The 20,596-nt window shown below is 42.5% G+C and overlaps 1 protein-coding gene across 2 annotated transcripts in view; it reads left to right on the top strand.

The window, feature by feature from the left end:
* Positions 1-365: 365 nt before the first annotated feature.
* The window catches only part of LOC130380663 (uncharacterized), a 54,354-nt gene continuing 34,123 nt past the window's right edge, over positions 366-20,596 (top strand). The window contains exons 1-9 of one of the 2 annotated variants that reach the window (XM_056587937.1): positions 366-590; positions 3,122-3,224; positions 5,308-5,408; positions 7,619-7,897; positions 9,136-9,270; positions 10,392-12,210; positions 17,280-17,453; positions 19,343-19,516; positions 20,049-20,222. In XM_056587937.1, coding sequence (XP_056443912.1) covers positions 3,166-3,224; positions 5,308-5,408; positions 7,619-7,897; positions 9,136-9,270; positions 10,392-12,210; positions 17,280-17,453; positions 19,343-19,516; positions 20,049-20,222 — 2,915 coding nt within the window. In that variant the 5' untranslated portion in view covers positions 366-590; positions 3,122-3,165. Of the gene's footprint in view, positions 591-3,116; positions 3,225-5,307; positions 5,409-7,618; positions 7,898-9,135; positions 9,271-10,391; positions 12,211-17,279; positions 17,454-19,342; positions 19,517-20,048; positions 20,223-20,596 lie in introns of both variants that reach the window. The other variant, XM_056587936.1, reaches the window with a different exon arrangement.

Below are 20,596 nucleotides of genomic sequence, written 5' to 3' on the forward strand. Positions count from 1 at the left end.
TAATGTCTATAACTGGTTGAAGTCTAACAACGGTTGGACTTCGTGCCAGTATATGTACTTATTACTCTTATTCTCTCTTTTGATCTACTTTTCACCCTTGAGCTGCTGGTGTGTGTGTGTGTGTGTGTGTGTGTGTGTGTGTGTGTGTGTGTGTGTGTGTGTGTGTGTGTGTGTGTGTGTGTGTGTGTGTGTGTGTGTGTGTGTGTGTGTGTGTGTGTGTGTGTGTGTGTGACAGACATACACTGCGCCTTTAAGACGAATGACGGACACGGAAAAGGAAAGAGGCGGGAGAGAGAACCGAAAGAACGAGCGGGAAGGGGTGAGCGGAAGATAGTGAAGGATCCAGGGGGTTGCATGCAGGTCTTTTTCGTTCTGGGAGTTCGGTCTGGGAGTGGTGCGGCGGTTTTGGCGCTCTTCGTGGAGTGAGTCTGGACGTCGGTGGAAGCGACGGGGGAAAGAGGCTCTCCTCCTGATTATTACGAGGAAGGACGCTGTCCTGCGTGGTTGCCTGGAGCTGCCTTGGGACGTTTCGGGGAAAGTTTTCCCTGGCAGCCATTGTACATCCCGAGGTGCGATCTCTGCTGCGGACGGTATTGTTAATCCTTGCACCACACTTAAACATTTACACGGAAGCAGAACACACACACACACACACACACACAAAAACACACACACACACACACACACACACACACACACACACACACACACACACACACACACACACACACACACACACACACACACACACACACACACACACACACACACACACCGTGCGCAACCAGAACAAAACTGTGACTGAATGAACCATTATGTCCATGGTGGAATGAACTAACGCTGCCCTGGCATTTTCTGTCCAGGCCAGCCCACTCAATTATCATTACTAGGGGTGGGACGAGAAGAACGGGGAGAACCCTGTATGTACTTGATTAAAACAATTTAATCAAGTACATACATCCGAATAATAGTACAGCACTGTAAATAATAGCAGTTGTTGCTTTTTTTTGTTTTTCAAGTTTGTGTCTCTTGTGCTGCTGACAAGAAAGGTGTGAAACCTGAACAGGAAGTTAACAGACATCCTGTGGTCGCTGCATCTCCACCCCACCTATCTGCATATCTACAAAACCCTTGTTAAATATCACACTTGATCCTACGCTTAATTCTCTCTCGCAGTTTTTAGTCTGTGAATGTGAAAATCTTTTGGTGTAAGCCCATCGTTAGTTAAAACCAGACTCGGACAATAATTACAAAATATCCTGACAAATAATCTAAATAGAAACATATTACAGAGTAGCGACATTAGAGCTGAAACTCATTTGTTTCAACCTTGACTCATTGTGAAACCATAAATAGAGAATTAATTTTTTTTATCTGTAGCTGCGACATGTCTAAGACATGAATTATAGGTCTGAACAGATATGCATTCTCATATTAGACATTAGACTTTTTCACACAGCTATAGATAAAAAAAATATCAATTCTCTATTTATGGTTATATTTAGGGCAATTTATATATTGCCCTACTTCCTCGTCCGCAGCCAGCCAGCTACACTCCTCCTCACCAAATTTATGACCTGCAAGAAACAGCCATGTAGACTTTTTGTGACGTAGTGACACGGATAAACAAATTTATCCGTCATGAAGGATGACTTAAGTCTCAAAATAGCCCTAAGGCCTACCTGCATAACTGTTAATTGTACTTAAAAGAAATGCAGATATTTGAAATTAAAATGAATATCAATATGAAAATCTTCAACCAGGAAATAAACCTTTGTTTCAATCTGAGACGAAACAAGTTGCATAGTAAACTCGCAAAGTCAAGACGAATCTCTCTCTCTCTCTCTCTCTCTCTCTCTCTCTCTCTCTCTCTCTCTCTCTCTCTCTCTCTCTCTCTCTCTCTCTCTCTCTCTCTCTCTCTCTCTCTCTCTCTCTCTCTCTCATCATAGAATAACTTCTATTAGGTCAGGAAAACCTGTTTGACAGGAGATGATGGTAGCAGAGAATATAAAGAGACATTTATGAATTACCAATTGTCATCTTATCACACATAGTATGTTTCTTCACATAAACCTTTAAACATACACATATTGCATTCCTCTCGAAATAGTCATGACCTCAGTAAACAATAAATGAATTGAAAGATGCTGTATTTATAATACAGCATGATTCTGCATCTCTATTTACAGCTCATTAGTCCATGTCAATGTTTACTGATGCTATGGCAACAAGAGACTGCTGACGTTAGAAGCTGTTTGCTACCTTAGCTAAATCATCTGACCAATAATAACCCATAATATCACAATCCGGCATATTTAAACAAAATCAACCACAACTACCAACAGTCACAGCCCTTCAACTCTGGGCTAATATGTTCACACAAGTATGCAGTTAATTAGGTCACATCACATTCAATGTAAAAACGTTTTCTACTTTGTTTTGGACATGTCTCAAAATGTAGCCAAGCTAGCCACAGGCTAACGTTACTTAGCATACATGCCTCCACTCGCTCGTCTCCCGGCGCAGCAGCACCTGCTGGGGTGTTGACCCCGGCACCAAATAGGTCCGTCAATTTTTAACATTTAGCAGCTTCCACCTCCAGAGAGTCGCAGCTTTTCAGCGCCACCCGGGCGTTTCTTACCCTTATCCATTTTCAGCTCCTTCACGACTTCCGAGACTCCGGCCCATGCCATGAGGTCCCGCCCACCCTGGTTTGTGTTGTGATTGACAGCACTTTCAGGGCTCTCTGAGCCTGTCAGCTCATGATTGATTGACAATGACAAACATAGACCAATAATATGCGTCGATGCTGGCCACACACTGCTAGCTCTCTGTAGCCCATTGGCCGGCACAATTGGAGGGAATTTAGAGAGAGAGAAAAAAACAAAACATAGCAGACCGGACCGGCCCACATTGGGTCAACGGCCCACCGGGACAATGCCCGGTGGGCCGTTGACCCAATGTGGATGAATGATGGCAGTGAATGATCCCAGATGGCCATTCCACACACACACACACACACACACACACACACACACACACACACACACACACACACACACACACACACAGCACCGGCAGTGTGATTAAAGTGTGTGTGTGTGTGTGTGTTGAAGCCCAGAGCAGCAGCAGAGAGCAGACTCCCCTGGACCCAGCTGTGTCTCCATGGGGCGCTCAAAAAAGAAAAAAAAGAATGATGGAAATCACCAACCTTCTAAGAAAAGGTGAGGATATATCAAATAAAGTATTGTGGTAGAAAATAACCGAGTTCTATCACTTCAACTAACTTAGAGAGCAAGAGGAATCGGGGAGTCCGGATCAAGTATTGACAGAGACTTTATTGTTTCCCGCAAACAAGCAACAACAAAGCAGAGTGAGGTTTGCAAAGACGCTAACGATCATAAGATCCCGGGCTTTTTATCCTCACAAACAAAGCTGTTGTCCATATGGTATGCCTGTTTACAGCCGGTCAGTCATACATTACTCTAGTTATGTGGTCAACATCCTCAGCCAAACTAATCTAAACATTAGGCTAACTAATCTAAACATTAGGCTAACTAATCTAAACATTAGGCTAACTAATCTAAACATTAGGCTAACTAATCTAAACATTAGGTTGAGCTAATCTAAACATCTGGTGGAAGCCAATCTAAACATTAGGTTGAGCTAATCTAAACATTTGGTGGACGCCAATCTAATCTAAACATTATGTTAACGTCGGTACGCCTTGACCCCAGACTCTGGCATCGTGCCGAGTCCCATAGTACGCCTATGAATTCAGAGATGATTTAGCTGCTTTCCACTATTAATGTATGATATATAGGCCTGATAATACTCATAGTTAATATAAAAGTACTGGTTCATTTCTCCCAGAGTATCACATAGTATGGACCCAGCTGTGTCTCCTTGAAGAGTGACCGCTCTATGGGTCAACCTGTTACCTTTAAAGATGGAAATCAGTCTATTGGGAAGAGGTGAGGACTTGGAGAGTGAGGGGGGGGGGGGGGGGCGTCTTCAGCGAGGAGGATCGGGGGGGGGGGGGGTGGGGGAGATGTTATGGTGGTAAAAGGCTGGGATTGGCCTCGTCAGTTTGCAAGCAAGAGTTCCCAGATTGTTTTGCTCAAGGTTGACTCGGATCTGATTTCTTTCAGGACAGTGTGAACAGCACAAAGCACACAGAATCAGGTCTGTTAAATTCTGGTTGGGGCCACTTCCATACGCGGTCGTGAATCAGATACAGGAGGGATTTCTCTCACTGCGACCTCAGGTTGAACAGTCTTATAGTAATGTGACTCTGACCTCACTCTAGATCCACAGTCATCATATCGGCCACGTTTAAAACACAACGTGAACAACCGGAGCAGAAACTCATGAAGAGCGATAAATCGGACCTGAGCGAAACAGTATAAACTTTGTGTTTTTGCTCACCTCAGATTACCCCGTTGACATATCCAGAACGCCCTCACTAGCCGGCATCCGTCCTGCTGTCGACTAGTGAGGGCGTTCTGGATAGGTCAACGGGGTAATCTGAGGGGAGTGACTCCATGCAAAAACACTAAGTTTGTAATGTTGCGCCACACTATTTGAGTTAATCGAGCACGGTGTTGTCTCGTGAGGACCCAACTCGTGAGGACCCAACTCGTGAGGACCCAACTCGAGAGGACCCAACTCGTGTTACATGGGTCTTGGAAGGGTTTTCTGAATGTATTGAGAAGCCCCAGAAGCGGCTAAAGAGTTTGCCCCCATAGGTTAGTGTTATAGCTATTCCGTATCGCTGGCAGCCAGGGCAGATCTCTGCCTAATGGGGTTTAAAATTGCCGGAGTTCTCCTTTAAAGGCTCCCCTGATATGAACAGGGTTCTGTCTTTGTTCTCTACTGTGTTTCTGTCTACATGACCTACATGTTCTGTGGTCAAGATTGACGCTAAAAAAGTGACTTCGATTTGGATATTGTCTGTTCTTAATATAAGAGAAGGAAAAGATAACATGCTTAAATAAGACTCAGACTTTGACAAAGCAGTTTGGTACGTCAGAGTTGATCAAAACTGATTTGTCATTCTGTCATTCTAGTTTCAAGCCTAAGGTTACTGAGAGCAAGTAATAAGATCTCAGTAGCAAGTTATAATATCTTATTAAGATAATTAAGGACTTAAAAGCTGGAAACAAGTGAAATGCTCTCACCTAAAAACTGCCGTGTGTGTGTGTGTGTGTGTGTGTGTGTGTGTGTGTGTGTGTGTGTGTGTGTGTGTGTGTGTGTGTGTGTGTGTGTGTGTGTGTGTGTGTGTGTGTGTGTGTGTGTTCTCCACAGACACCAGGAGAGGTCAAAGGTCACCAGTGCTCAGTCTGTACAGCAGCATCAAACAGAGCTGGAGATGAACCAGGAGGAACTGGCCGACATACTGGGGGACGGTAAGAGACTCTTACTTTGAAGACAGAGGAGACTATTATTTTAAAGGGCAGAAGAGACTCTTACTTTGAAGACAGAGGGGACTATTATCATGAAGAGCAGAAGAGACTCTTACTTTGAAGACAGAGGGGACTATTATCATGAAGAGCAGAAGAGACTCTTACTTTGAAGACAGAGAAGAAATTCAAATTTTAAGGAGCAGTATGAAACTCTTATTTGGTCTGTTCGGACTGAATTACTTTTTCATGTGGAGACATCTTACCTCTTGGGGGTTAAATGGTTTGATCCAGATATTATGGGTTGTGTGGTGTATCAGGTTAAATGGTTTGTTTCAGCTTGGCACCCGTAAAATTCTGCTTGCAGATTTTATTATTAGGGTGCCAAGCACAAAGTACGAAGGCAACCTATTGTAATTGTTAGTTTTATTATTATTATTATTATTATTATTATTATTCCGCCACGGTTGACTTACACAGCCTAAACCGGCGCTCCCACGCTTTTTATGTAACTTACAATAGAGGCTGACTCAAGATTAGAAGAATTGCTAGTCAGCAATTACCAGCTAATTGATAATGATTTTTTAGAGTGTGTGCGAGCAAGCAAAACTACCATGACAGCGCATGAGACTAAGCAAGAGAATACTTCGATCACAATAGGCCTTTTTAATCATTGTTTACTCACTATTGAAGCATAGTCTGGGGCAAATATAACGAAAGACCAACCTATATTTAGCCGATTCAAGGTTGCAATTATGGCTTTCGCCATGTTCCTAATAATTGTAATTCAAAAATTAAACCAGTGGTGATCTGACTGTCCAGATAGTATTTATTATCTTTTCAATTTTTCTTATTTTTACACGAGAGAAATGCGCTCCAGCAAAGTTTACGAATACACATCTCTGTGTTGGATCATGCCCCGTGTTGGATCAGTCCGAAACGTTCATATTAATAAAAGATACAGTTGTTGACCAGTTGTCAATGTATTGATAAGCTGAAACAAGGATTAAATGTAATGTCACCAAACTTTCCGATATAGCCAAAATATGTTGGTTTACTGTTCGCTTACAGCCTACAACTAAAAGATAAAAACCAACGTAAGCAGAAGTGTAAAGATACCAGCAGGTCATGAGAGGGTTCCTCTAAATCAGGGGTGCCCAACCTTTTTTGACCCAAGATCTACTTTTCAAGTAGCCAACCTCCCGAGATCTACCAGCAAACCTACCTTCAAGCCAGGGGGGGGGGGGGGGGGGGGGGGGGGTAGAGAACAATTGTTGACGGGGGGGGGGGGGGGGGTTGTATCGTGAACCTACGGACTTCAGTGGGGGTTTCATTCCGTCTGCGCACGGCACCTTCTCAACGATAATCAATAATCTTCCTCCCACTCAGGGTGAAAATGGTAGGTCTTAGCTTGTTTCCCCTCAGCCATGCCAACGTTTAGGAGTGTGTAACTACTGTTGACGGCTTTCAACTGCTGTTAACAGCACATGCGCTACCGCGCGTATATGTCCCGCGCAAATTTAATTTCATTAAAAAAAAAAAAAAAAAAAAAACTTTTTTTTTTTTTTTTCTTCACCCCTCGCGATCGACTTGGGATCTGTCGGCGATCTACTGGTAGACCGCGATCGACTGGTTGGGCACCCCTGCTCTAAATAAACCCTTTTGAAGCTCTCTGGATCTTGTTTGGACAAAAGCTCTTCTACATATTAAAGTCATAGGAAATAGGATTATTGTCTACACTAGATCGTTGATGATGGTTAATCTGCACGCATGAAACACACGTCATAGAATAGACACTATTCATAATGTAGTCATTCGAAATGTCAAAGAAGATATTCTAACCTTTAAAAAATCTGGCGTTAGCCTCAAGGAAGAGTGAGGGAAAAACCAAAGTATATTCGAAAGTATATGGAATCGGCGCAAAGCCACGTTACTATAAACTGGAAGGTAAGATGTGTTTATCCTAATGCACAAGGGAAAAACTGTTGAATTTTGCTGTATGATAGGCATGGGTTTTTAGAATTATTGATCTGAACTAGAAACAATATTTAAATGAACTATCAAAGTTGTTCGTTTGAAGGACTTTTTTTATGTTGTGAGTTAACAAGTTGGTGCAACAAACGGTTTTATCTTTACCCCAATAAAGACGAGCTTAATGAATCAACTATCGTGTTTGCTCATTGTCATTTCATATTGCCTTTTAATTTCTCTTCCAGGGGAGCTTCGAAGGATCCGTTCTGAATTTGTGAAAGGAGTTTCAGAACCAGCTATCAAAGGTCTCCTGGATGACCTTTATGATCATGAAGTGTTCAGTACTGAGGAAAAGGACTCTGTGATGGAGGGCCTGAAGATCAGAGCGGACCGAGCACGTTGTCTGATCGACATGGTGATCGGTAAAGGGGAGAGAGCAAGTCAGATGATGATCGATAGTATGAAGAAGAGGGACAAACACTTATGCATCAAGCTGGGTCTGATCTCTTCTCTTGCTGGTGTGGGTGAGTTGTTACCATGAATCTACTTTTTAAAGAAACGGTCTCTGCCAGCTTTGGTTCAACTAGAGGGGAGCTTCTTTGTCCTTTAATCCACTGGGATCCAGTGATTCATTATCATCCACTCAGGATTGAATTTGTGTGGCATACATTTTACCTTTTTTGAGAGGTAGGGGTTTTACTAAGTGCTGCTGTATTCCTTGGCTCAATGGTGTTACTGCTAGTTTGACAGGATACCTTTTATAGTTTGGTAGCCCTCACCTTAACCCCTCACACCCATTTTTAAAAGTGGCAATACTAAATCTACATTTAGTATTACTCCTTCCAGACCCCTTCCAGGAAGCACAAAATGGTTTATTCCACCTCTGCACATGGATTCCCCAAAACAGTAACGGGCTTGGGTTGAGTGACTGATTGATGGCCGCTAATGATGGAGCGCTAATTTTCACCACAATAGTCACGTCTTTCCCTCACATAAAAGAAAATAATCTTGGAAAGGGATGACAACTGTGGACCAACTTCAGTCAAGTCGTAGCATTGGATTACTAGCAGTCAACGTAAAGAATATCCCAGAATCCCAAACTGTTGAGATCGATTCGTCTTTTCAACTAATAAATTAACTTGTGAAAGCTGGAATGAACCAGCATGTGATGGGAACGCAGGTTAGGTACTTCATATGCAAATGCTGAAAAAATACTTTTTAGCTAAGGTACTTTAGCCGATCAGTGCTCCAGCACCAGGCCCTGCCAACACGTGCAGCTGCCCTGACTGGGCCATGATACCACTCACCGTGGGGCCTAGACTACGGGTCCCTCTGAGCTCCGGGCCCCAATGGGCCTGCACTGTAGTTACCTATAGTAACGCCTCTGGCTGTCTGTCACTGTTGAGTATTTTGCACTTCCTGCACTTGTGATCAATCATTTTAAAGTTTATGATTGTAAATGCATTTGGCCTTTTGTGTTGATGTCTGTACTCGTGTTCTTGGGTCTTTGTGATACGTCATTTGTCACAGTCCCAGTACTGTCCCAAGTTTGCATTTGGCAATGAATGGTCATAAGTGTTTTCTACACACCCATTTTACCCAGGATGCACCGGTTGGTATATTGTAGGAACTTGGCAGCACAGATGCACCAGAATTAATTTTGGCATTGGAGCGAGGAGCGGCAAGCAGCAGAGCAGACCAAGAACGCAATGTTGTTTTACAATTATGGTATCCATTCAAATTCTATTGATTTGTCTTTCAGAACAAGTCAGGAATCAATCTGCTGGTCTGATTACGTCAGGCAGTAGTGGCCGGGGGAGCTTGCCCGAGTCTGAGCTGTCTGCCCCTATGGACGGGAAGTCATCTGTTCCACTTGACCGGCATGGTAGCACGCTGGGTGAGTTCAAGTTTTAGGAGTTATTACTCTACCTGCATTACCCTCTATGTCATGGTTTGCTCACCAGATGAATACGTAGTTCATCTTTTAACATTTTAAAACACGTTTTATTTGCTAGGGCTCTGAGCTGAACTGAAAGAGACACCCTAACAAGATTCAAATCTCCTCAAAACACATGTGTTCCCACTGGCCTTCTCGCTGTAATGACCCCCTACCATGGGTTCCCCTCGTATACCCGTTCTGCTGCTGTTCTTACCCCCTCCTACCTGGGTCTCCTCACTGCTGTTCTTACCCCCTCCTACCTGGGTCTCCTCACTGTTCTTACCCCCTCCTACCTGGGTCTCCTCACTGTTCTTACCCCCTCCTACCTGGGTCTCCATTGTGTTCTTACCCCCTCCTACCTGGGTCTCCTCACTGCTGTTCTTACCCCCTCCTACCTGGGTCTCCTCACTGCTGTTCTTACCCCCTCCTACCTGGGTCTCCTCACTGTTCTTACCCCCTCCTACCTGGGTCTCCTCACTGTTCTTACCCCCTCCTACCTGGGTCTCCTCACTGTTCTTACCCCCTCCTACCTGGGTCTCCTCACTGTTCTTACCCCCTCCTACCTGGGTCTCCTCACTGTTCTTACCCCCTCCTACCTGGGTCTTATGTCTTGTTTTGATCATGCTGTTGGCGATGCAGCTCTTGCTGTTTTTTACTCTAAATTTTTGGTGTTTTATGAATTGTGAGGCGACCTTGGTTGTCATAAAAAGTGCCTTGAAATAAAATGTTATTCAATGTAATTATTGTTAATGTTAATATTAAACATAAACTGCAGATCGACAGCAGAATAACTCAGTGGAACAGATGCAACACTATCTTGTTATATCAGCATGTCATTTTTGCACCAATTCACTATCATTATTACTATCATTAGACCAATCTTATTGCTGTGGAAAAAACGAAATAGTCCTAAACATTTGTAATCTGTAACATACAGTCTTTGTCAAGACCAGCTTCTCCAACCACAAGTTATGAAGCCACTAAATATCATGAAGTTGATAATTCAACAGGAAATATTGACATGTTCCCAGTGATGCCACCATCCACTAACTGATGTCTTCTGTTGTTTTCTCATTTAGGATCTCCTGCTGTCGAGTGCCAACAAAAGATCAAGTCTTGTTTAAAGAGGATGTTCAGGTGTGTGTTTCAGGGAATCCCTAAAGCAGGACAATCAACACCTCTGAATGAGTTCTACACTGAGCTCTTCATCACAGAGAGAGGCAGTGGAGAGGTCAACAAGGAACATGAGGTCAGATTGATTGAAACAGCTTCCAGTGATCCATTCAAGGAGGAAACACCGATCAAATGTGAGGACATCTTTAAACCCTTACCTGGAAAAGATAAGTCAATCCGGACAATAATGACAACTGGAGTGGCCGGCATTGGTAAAACCATCTTAACACACAAGTTCACTCTGGACTGGGCAGAAGGCAAAACCAACCAGGACATACACTTCACATTTCTCCTCACTTTCAAAGAGCTGAATTTACTGAAAGGGAAAGAGTTTAGCTTGGTGGAACTTCTTCATCGCTTCTTTATTGAGACCAAAGAAGCAGGAATCTGCAGATTTGACCGGTTCCAAGTTGTCTTCATCTTGGATGGTCTGGATGAGTGTCGACTTCCTCTGGACTTCCAGAACAACCCGATCTGGACTGATGTCACAGAGTCCACCTCGGTGGACGTGCTGCTGACAAACCTCATCAGGGGCAAGCTGCTTCCCTTTGCTCGCATCTGGATAACCACACGCCCTGCGGCAGCAGATCAGATCCCTGCTGAGTGTGTTGACATGGTGACAGAGGTCAGAGGGTTCAACGACCTACAGAAGGAGGAGTACTTCAGGAAGAGATTCAGAGACGAGACGCTGGCCAGCAAAATCATCTCCCATGTCAAGAAATCACGCAGCCTCCACATCATGTGTCACATCCCAGTCTTCTGTTTGATCACTGCTCAGGTTCTGGAGTACTTTTTCAAAGATCCCCAGATAGGAGAAGAGGTGCCCAAGACCGTGACTCAGATGTACAGCCTCTTCCTGAGGGTTCAGTCCATACAGGGGGACAGGAAGTATCGTGGGATAGATGATAAAGAGCGATACTGGAGTTCACAGAGTAGGAAGATAATTTTTTCTCTGGGAAAACTGGCTTTTAAACAGCTAGAGAGTGGCGACCAGATCTTCTACGAGGAAGACCTGGCAGAGTGTAAAGAATATTTCAACGAAGCCTCAGTGAACTCAGGACTGTGCACCCAGATCTTTAAAGAGGAGTATGGGCTCATCCAAGGTGACAAGGTGTTCTGCTTTGTCCATCTGAGCGTCCAGGAGTTTCTGGCTGCCCTTCATGTCTTTAAGTCCTTCATCGACGATGAAGGACTTAATCTGCTCACAGAACAGCCAATCTTCGGTGAAGATAAACTCCTCCTCCTCTACCAGAGTGCTGTCGACAAGGCCTTAGAGAGTAAGAACGGACACCTGGACTTGTTCCTCCGCTTCCTCCTGGGCCTCTCTCTGGATACCAATCAGAATGTCCTACGAGGTCTGTTGGGCCAGACACGAAGTAGATCACTGATCACTCCGATTAAACAAGGTCTTCTGGGACAGACTAAGAAAACAGTGTCTTACATCAAGAAAAAGATAGGTGGAGATCTCTCTACAGAGCGAAGCATCAATCTGTTCCACTGTCTGAATGAGCTGAACGACCATTCTCTAGTGGACCAGATCCAACAGTTCCTGACATCTGGAAATCTCTCCAAAAAACTTGTCTCTCGTGCTCAGTGGGCAACTCTGGTCTTCATCTTACTGTCATCGGAAGAGAACCTGGATGTGTTTGACCTGAAGAAATACTCAGCTTCAGAGAAGGGTCTTCAGAGGCTGCTGCCAGTGATCAAAGCCTCCAAAACATCTCTGTAAGTTCATTAATAACATGTATTACAATACACACAACACTATATACAGAATACTAGAATATAAGTCATAATAATATACAAAATATCTCTTTAGGTTCAATTATTCAACACAATATACCTAATCCTTGAGTATATAAGTTATTATAACAAAAACATATCTGTACGTTCACTAATAACATGTATAACAATACACAAAAGATAATATACATAAAACTAGAAATTAAAAGTTATAACAACATATAATTATTTGCTGCACGTTCGGTGATAACGTATTACATTAAACACAACACTAAATAAATAATACAATTTAAAAGCCGTAAAGATTAAAAAAACATTTTCAATCAACTATTTAACATACACCCAAATCGTAATAAACATTTAAATATCCAATGTTTTAAACAGGTTCAGGTTACTTTATTTGTACCCATAGGTAAACTTTCTTTGCCGTTGAAAAGTTGGCTTCCGTTTCAGACAGGCACAGTTTCAGACATCACTTACGCACAAACACAAATGGGGCCGTCAGGTAAAACAGTTAAAGTGCTCCAGTGCTCATCCCAATTAGGACTCTTAAAACTGACCAGCATAATGTAGATAGTAAAAAGCAGATAAAAATATCAAAAAATCAACAAATGAATAAACAATACACAAAATATGTGCTCCAGGTATATTTTGTGCAAATTTTGCAGTTCCTGCAGCTTGTTCATCAGCGTGATGGCAGCTGGAACAAAGCTGTTTTTAAAACGCTTGGTTTTAGACCTTGGAATGAAAAAGCTTTTTTCAGAACGGAGAAGCTGAAACTCATTGTTCAAAGGATGCAAATAGTCATTTAAAATGGAGTTGGTCATCCGCTTTACCTGTCTAGTGTTCAGGGAGGCCGGGTTCAGCTGAGAATCTCCTATTAGCTTACTGGACCACTTCACCACCTGATTAAGTGACTTCCTGTTCTTGACAGAAAGTCTTCCAAACCATGAAACCAAAGAAAAGAATATAATAGATGTGATAAAATCAGGATATAACAAGGTCATTATGGTTTTATCCACATGGAGGTAGAACAGTTTTTCCCAGACAGTGAAGACGCTGGTGCCCCTATTTACACACAGATAAGTTAAAGTACACAGTTCAGTTTAAAATAAACTATCGTTCCAAAGGTATTTATACAAATCCACATATTGCACTGGTTGTATTTTTATTGTTGTGACATCGCGAGGGGAAACATGTTTTCTAAGGCCCCGTTTACACGAGGACGCCTACGGGAAAAAATGACAAAATGTTTTATCGGAAGGGCGGTTTGTTTACACGGTGACAGCGTTTTTGGGGCTTAAAAACGCAAAAATCTGAAACCACCCTCCATAGTGGAAAACTTGAATAAGCTCCGCCGTAGCGTTTCCGTCTACACTGCCAAGACGCAAAACTAGGGATGCACCGAAATGAAAATTCTTGGCCGAAACCGAAACTGAATATACTGAAACAGTTGGCCGAAACCGAATACCGAATGTGGCTTTTACTGTTTTTTTATTTTTCACCATTGCATAAATCAAACAATTAAATGTCCTCTATAAACTTTTTTGTCTTGCTTTCCAATAAAAAAAATCAATTACAAATTTGATACAAAATATTTATTTAATACTGAACGTTTTCTAACATTCCAGCAGACCTTATAGCAAGAATTTAAGAACAATGTTCCTTTTAAATAAATGAGGAAAACATTTTTTTTGAAATCTTTTTTTTTATCACAAATAAAAATGTTCGGTGTATTATGTTCGGCCTTTTTACTACTTTGGCCGAAACCGAACATTATGTTTTGGGCCATTTTCGGCCGAACATGTTCGGTGGCCGAATATTCGGTGCATCCCTATGCAGAACTCTGCGCAGATCTGTTCACGTCGCGTACGCGATTACGTTGCATACATGCGCCAGTATGGGGAAATAAACAAACATGTTGGACTATTTCCATGTGTCGGACCTTCAAGCTGCTCTGGCAGCTCTGATAAATTACAGGAGTCTTTACACGAAATGTACAGGATATGTACAGATAGTATTACTGAACAGAGAAGGATCTTTTTGGTTTTCGGGGCGCGGATAAGAGAAGAAGGAAGATTCTACGCATGCGCTCAGACATGGCGGTGTTGTGTGATGGTGTAGCACAGCACCACCTAGCCGCCTGGCATGCATACCCAATCGAATTCCACACACTTTTGCGTCACCGTATGCACGCAGATTTCCTCCCGAAAACGCTGGTCTAAGCGCGGAATAAAAAGTGAAGACCCAACGCCACTTTTGCGTGTTCTGTTCAGACCGTCATCATGTAAACGTAGCATAAAATAAATTATCATATCTTTTGGATATGTTTAATTGAAGATCTGAATCCTCTCACCACTTCATAAATTCATCAATTATTGGGCCATGACTAGTCAAATTTTCTGGAGGAGACTAACAATAACAGAGTCATCCGCATACTTAATTATGGTCCTGTTTTCAAATTTACTTTGACACATGTTGGTGTACAGGATAAAAAGTAAGGGTGGCAGCACACATCCCTGTGGTGAACCAGTAGAGGAGCAGAGTTGGCTGGACAGTACTCCATTAACCCTTACTCTCTGTCTCCCTCCAGTTAGAAAATCCACAATCCAACCCACAAGTTTAAAATTAGGTTGATCGGTTCAAAGAGGCGGCCCGCCAGGATGAGGAGTTGTATTGTGTTAAAGGCACATGAGAAGTCAACATAAAGGAGTCGGGTATGAGACCCACTTACCTCCAAGTGTTTAAAAAGCGAGGGGAGAAAAGTGACAGTGGCATCCTCTACACCCCTACGTGGCCTGTAGGCAAACTGCATGGGATGAAGTACTTGCTCAGTTTTTTCTGACCTTACCAATTTCTCGAAATTGTTCATTATAATTGATGTAAGAGCCACTGGTCTAAAATCATTAAGGGTTTTTGGGGACGGGGACTACCACAGCATCTTTTCAGACTTTAGGGGAATGCTGTGTCTGCAAGGACCTATTAAAAATGCAATGAAATATGGGGCTCAGCTCTTTTGCACAGGATTTAAGTAGGTGGCGACATATATTGTCAGGGCCTGTACTTTTGTTGACCTTTGTCGAGTGAAAGACGTTTGAAATGTAATTTTGTGATAGTTGAAAGTGCTGTTTGTCTTTGAGTTTAAAACCAAGTTCCTGAACCTCATGGCTAAAATCAAGGGTATCAAAACAATTATAAAAGCAATTAAGAGCATTTGCAAACTCATTGTCCGACTTGAAGTCCACTAGAGGGAGACATTGCTGTTTCTCTGATTCTGGAGGCCCGTTATGGATTTGCATTTACATTTAGGGCATTTAGCAGACGCTTTTATCCAAAGCGACTTACAATAAGTACATTTGTCATAAGAAGTGCATCAATATATCGCTGTCGGTACAGAAAGGATGTTCATAGAACCAAGTGCAAATACAACAATCGCTAGGCTAACCAATTCCCTGTGTTACAACAATGATAGCAGCTACTGCAGTTGCTATGTTTAATACAGTACTTTAATACAACAATACAATACAATACAGTGTACAATGGTGGCCAGGAGGGGGAGGGTGGCTATGCAGTGTCGGGGTGGACTCTGAACAGGTGAGTAGTCCTTTTCGGAAGATAGTGAGCGACTCTGCGGTCCTGAGAGTGGCAGGGAGCTCGTTCCACCACTGAGGTCCCAAAACCGGGAAAAGTTGTGACTTTGCTGAACGGCCTTTGCTAGCTCTTAGCGATGGCGGTTCCAGACGTCCAGCTTAGGTAGTTGAGCGGAGGGATCGAGCTGGGGTGTGTGGCTTTATCAATGCTTGGAGGTAGGCAGGGGCAGTTCCATCGACTGCCTTGTATGCCAGTACCATCGTTTTAAATTTGATGCGAGCTACTACAGGGAGCCAGTGGAGGTCCCGGAAGAGGGGGGTCACATGGGAGAACTTCGGTAGGTTGAACACGAGGCGTGCTGCCGCATTCTGGATGCGCTGGTTTTCATACTGGATCAGGCTGAGCCCAGATTATTCTCCAGTTCAGTCTTATATTTCCGTTTTGCTTTAAGATTTTCTATTTTCAGCTCTTTGGTATCCACATGCAGCTCAGAGACTGCTCCACTCTTAAGAGCAAGCCTTTTTCTCTGTCCATACGATTTAACAGAACTATACACCCATTGTTTATTGTTTGGAAAAATGTTAACCTGTTTGCATGGTATAATTGTGCCTCTACAGAAGGCAGCATATGAACATACTACAGCCAGCTCGTCCAAGTCATCATCACAGGACTGTTTAAACATGTCCCAGTCCGTGCTCTGAAAACATTCCCAGACAGTCCACAGCTTCTTCTATCCAATTCTTTTTTTCCCCTTATTTTGAGTATTTTGTTTGTTTGTTTTATGTTTAAAACAGTCTTGTATGTCGGCAATAGATGCACGCAATTGTGATCAGCTGAGCCCAGCGGGGCAAGTCGTAATGATTTGTATGCATCCCTAACTGACCCATAACAGAGATCAAGTGTCTTATCCCACCTGGTTGGACAGGTGGCAAATTGCTGAAAGTTTGTCAGTGTCTTATTAAGGGACACATGGTAAAAATCACATGAAATGAAGTTGGGCGCATCTGGTGAAATGGACTGTAACTTTTGCACCACGTAAAAGGGATTTCTGGAAGCAGAGGCAGCATTTGCCTTTTGGTGTATATAGACTCTTGTTAAAAAGGGTTGAGGGAACTCGCTTGGCAGATAAAAAGGACACAATGGTACAGATATAAATTCAATGTCCAATGTGAAGATGCAGTCTCTGACAGTCACAACGCTACAATACTGCTTGTTAAAATATAAACATTTTAACAAGCAGTATTAACAAAACATTAGGTCAACTAAAAACACTTTCTAATAACGAAGATAATGAAGATAATAAATTAATTATGTTAAAACTTGAGTAAAAGTTACACCGATTATTAAATTAACATTTATGGATTTTATGTAGTTGAATCAATAAAACATCTTGTTACATTTTTCAACACGTCCTTCATTGTGTTAAAAAGAAAAACTTGTTTTGTTTATTGTGTGTGAAGGCTGAATAGCTGTCATCTGTCAAAGAGATGCTGTGGAGCTCTGGCCTCAGTTCTCAGCTCAGACTCCTCTAGTCTGAGACAGCTGGACCTGAGTACCAATGATCTGCAGGATTCAGGAGTGAAGCTGCTCTCTGCTGGACTGGGGAGTCCACACTGTACACTGGAAACTCTCAGGTCAGTTTTACTCAATGGTCGAACAGGTACACCATAACTTCCACATCAGAGGACATTAAACAGATTTACCTCCAGAAAGTTAACGGGTCTAAATAAATAAGTAGAATATGTCCTCTCAGGGCTCAAGACACATTTTCTACTTGTGCCACTAACTTTTTCATTTGGTGGCACGCTAAAAAATGTGGTCCCACCCCTTTATTAGACGTGAGAATGTCTTTGGTCACGTACCATCCATCTGTGTCCATTCATGTGAACAGATTCCCTCCCTTTTTAAATCTGTTTTTAATGTTTTTAATGCATAGGAGGTATTTTTATATTTTTACCGCCAGTGCCTCAACATCTCTTTGCTCTGACCTGGGAACTTAAAGCGATACTTCCCCGATACAGAACCTGTGTTCTATCATTATCAAATCGCTATTATAATATCATGTCAGTGGAAATTTCCTTGCCTGCTAGAAGGGCCGAAGAGTACAAACCACTGGTTCTGCAAATCTGTATGCCCACCAATAAGGAATGAGGGGGGCGGGAGCTTGCGTACGAGATGTAAACACAATGTCCGCCATTTTTCTTCACCGAAGAAACATGTTTCTTAGCTAGAGAACTACACTGACCCGCTCTGTTCAGGCGTCCGACCCGACAAGCACCCGTGTCCGACGCAGTACCTAAATTTTTTTCCCCCATTTCATCGAAGTTGTGCGATTCACCCGTCGGGTACCCGAACCCGTGCAGGACTCTGGCCGAGATAACCCTCAACACTACAAGACTTTACTTGTTGTGGAAGTACCAGAGACCTCCGAGAACCTGACAGTCTTTAATTCACAATATCATCCGGAGGCGCACACAGCTTTTGAACGTGATATTGTATTATATTATTACATATACATATATATAGATATAGATATAGATATAGAGAGTTCCGGGAGTCCACAAACGGCAACAATCACTTCTCCTCCATGCTGCTGTTCATGCTGGACTGCAGAGAGTGAACGCTGGTTGGCTCTTATGTTACGTCCCTCAGAGAGTGAACGCTGGTTGGCTCTTATGTTACGTCCCTCAGAGAGTGAACGCTGATTGGCTGTTATGTTACGTCCCTCAGAGAGTGAACGCTGATTGGCTGTTATGTTACGTCCCTCAGAGAGTGAACGCTGATTGGCTGTTATGTTACGTCCCTCACTGGGTGAACGCTGATTGGCTGTTATGTTACGTCCCTCACTGGGTGAACGCTGATTGGCATTGTGGGAGTTGTCGTCTTCAATCCGCAAGTGGCAAAAAGTCACTGTCCACCTTTTCTCGGTCAAGGAGGTTCAAAATTAGAAATGTATGTTACTATTAATATAAATATATGACCCACTTTCAATTCAGATTCATGTCTCCACCGCTGAAGTATTCCTTTAAGTGGGTCGTGTTTCCCAATAGAGCGATCACACCGGGGTCGCAATACAGCCACGCTTTAACTCAGCACTGAACTAAACCTTGGCAGTCTGCGTGCATCACAGCGCCATTACCACTCATCTTATCAAACACAAGACCTCCATCTCACTCTATTTGTGTTACCATGACAGTAAAAGGTGTACGTTGGATTCAGTTTGTCAATGATGGTATAAGGTGTATGTTTTATTACATTCCTATTTTTCTCATAATGATTTATTTTGAAAGTAAGGTGGACTTTAGAGTTGTTCAGTAAAGTTTAATAACATTTTCATCTCAGTACTGGCACTTTTTAGGGACATTTTCAGGAGCTTTGTTGAATCTTTACTTATCCGACCTCTAAGTCATATTTTGAAGATCTACTGTACTAAGATTTAGTTCAACTAATAAAACATGTCTTATAACAAATTTCAAATAAAACAATCACAGTTCCTAACGTGTTGTGCTTATTGTGTGTGAAGTTTGAAAGGCTGTCAGCTGTCAGAGAGATGCTGTGAAGCTCTGGCCTCAGTTCTCAGCTCAGACTCCTCTAGTCTGAAAAAGCTGGACCTGAGTTCCAATGATCTGCAGGATTCAGGAGTGAAGCTGCTCTCTGATGAACTGAGGAGTCCAAACTGTACACTGGAAACTCTCAGGTCAGTTTTACTCAATGGTCAAACTGTTCAACCACAAGTTCTACATCAGAGGACATTGAAAAGATTTACCTCCAGAAAGTTAACGCGCATTACTGCCACGCTTTAGCACTGAACTAAACCTCGGCAGTCTGCGTGCATCGCAGTGCCATTACCACTCATCTTATCAAATACAAGACCCCGATCTCACTCCATTTGTGTAACCATGACAGTAAAAGGTGTATGTTGGATTCAGTTAGTTAATGATGGTAAAAGGTGTATGTTTTATTACATTCCTATTATACTCATAATCATGTATTCAGGCAGTAAGGTGGAATTTAGAGTTATTTAATAAAGTTTAATAACATTTTCATCTTAGAACTGGCTCTTTTAAACGACATTTTCAGGGGTTTTGTTGAATATTTATTCATCTGACCTCATATTTTGAAGATGTACTGTACTGACATTTAGTTAAACTGATTAAACGTCTAATATCAAGTTAAAAAATAAAACATTAATCACAGTTCCTAACATGTTGTTTATATTGTGTGTGCAGGCTGAATGGCTGTCATCTGTCAAAGAGATGCTGTGAAGCTCTGGCCTCAGTTCTCAGCTCCAACTCCTCTAGTCTGAGAGAGCTGGAGCTGAGTACCAATGATCTACATGATTCAGGAGTGAAGCTGCTCTCTGCTGGACTGAGGAGTCCACACTGTACACTGGAAACTCTCAGGTCAGTTTTAATCAATGGTCGAACAGTTCCACCATAACTTCCACATCAGAGGACATTGAACAGATTTACCCCCAGAAAGTTAACGGGTCTAAATAAATCAGTGGAATATTTCCTCTCAGGGCTCAAAACACATTTTCTACTGATGCCACAAACCTTTTCCTTTGGTGGCACACTAACAAATGTGTTTGCACCCCTTTATTAGACTTGAGAATGTCCTTTGTCACGTACCATCCATCTGTCTCCAATCATGTGAACAGATTCACTCCCTTTAAATCAGTTGTTAATGTTTTTATTGCATAGAAGCTATTTTTCTCTTTTTACCGCGAGCACATCAACATCTCTTTCCTCACCATCCAACTCTTCATCCTCCTCCT

The sequence above is a fragment of the Gadus chalcogrammus genome, chromosome 4, assembly GCF_026213295.1.
Source record: "Gadus chalcogrammus isolate NIFS_2021 chromosome 4, NIFS_Gcha_1.0, whole genome shotgun sequence".
Taxonomy (NCBI): domain Eukaryota; kingdom Metazoa; phylum Chordata; class Actinopteri; order Gadiformes; family Gadidae; genus Gadus; species Gadus chalcogrammus.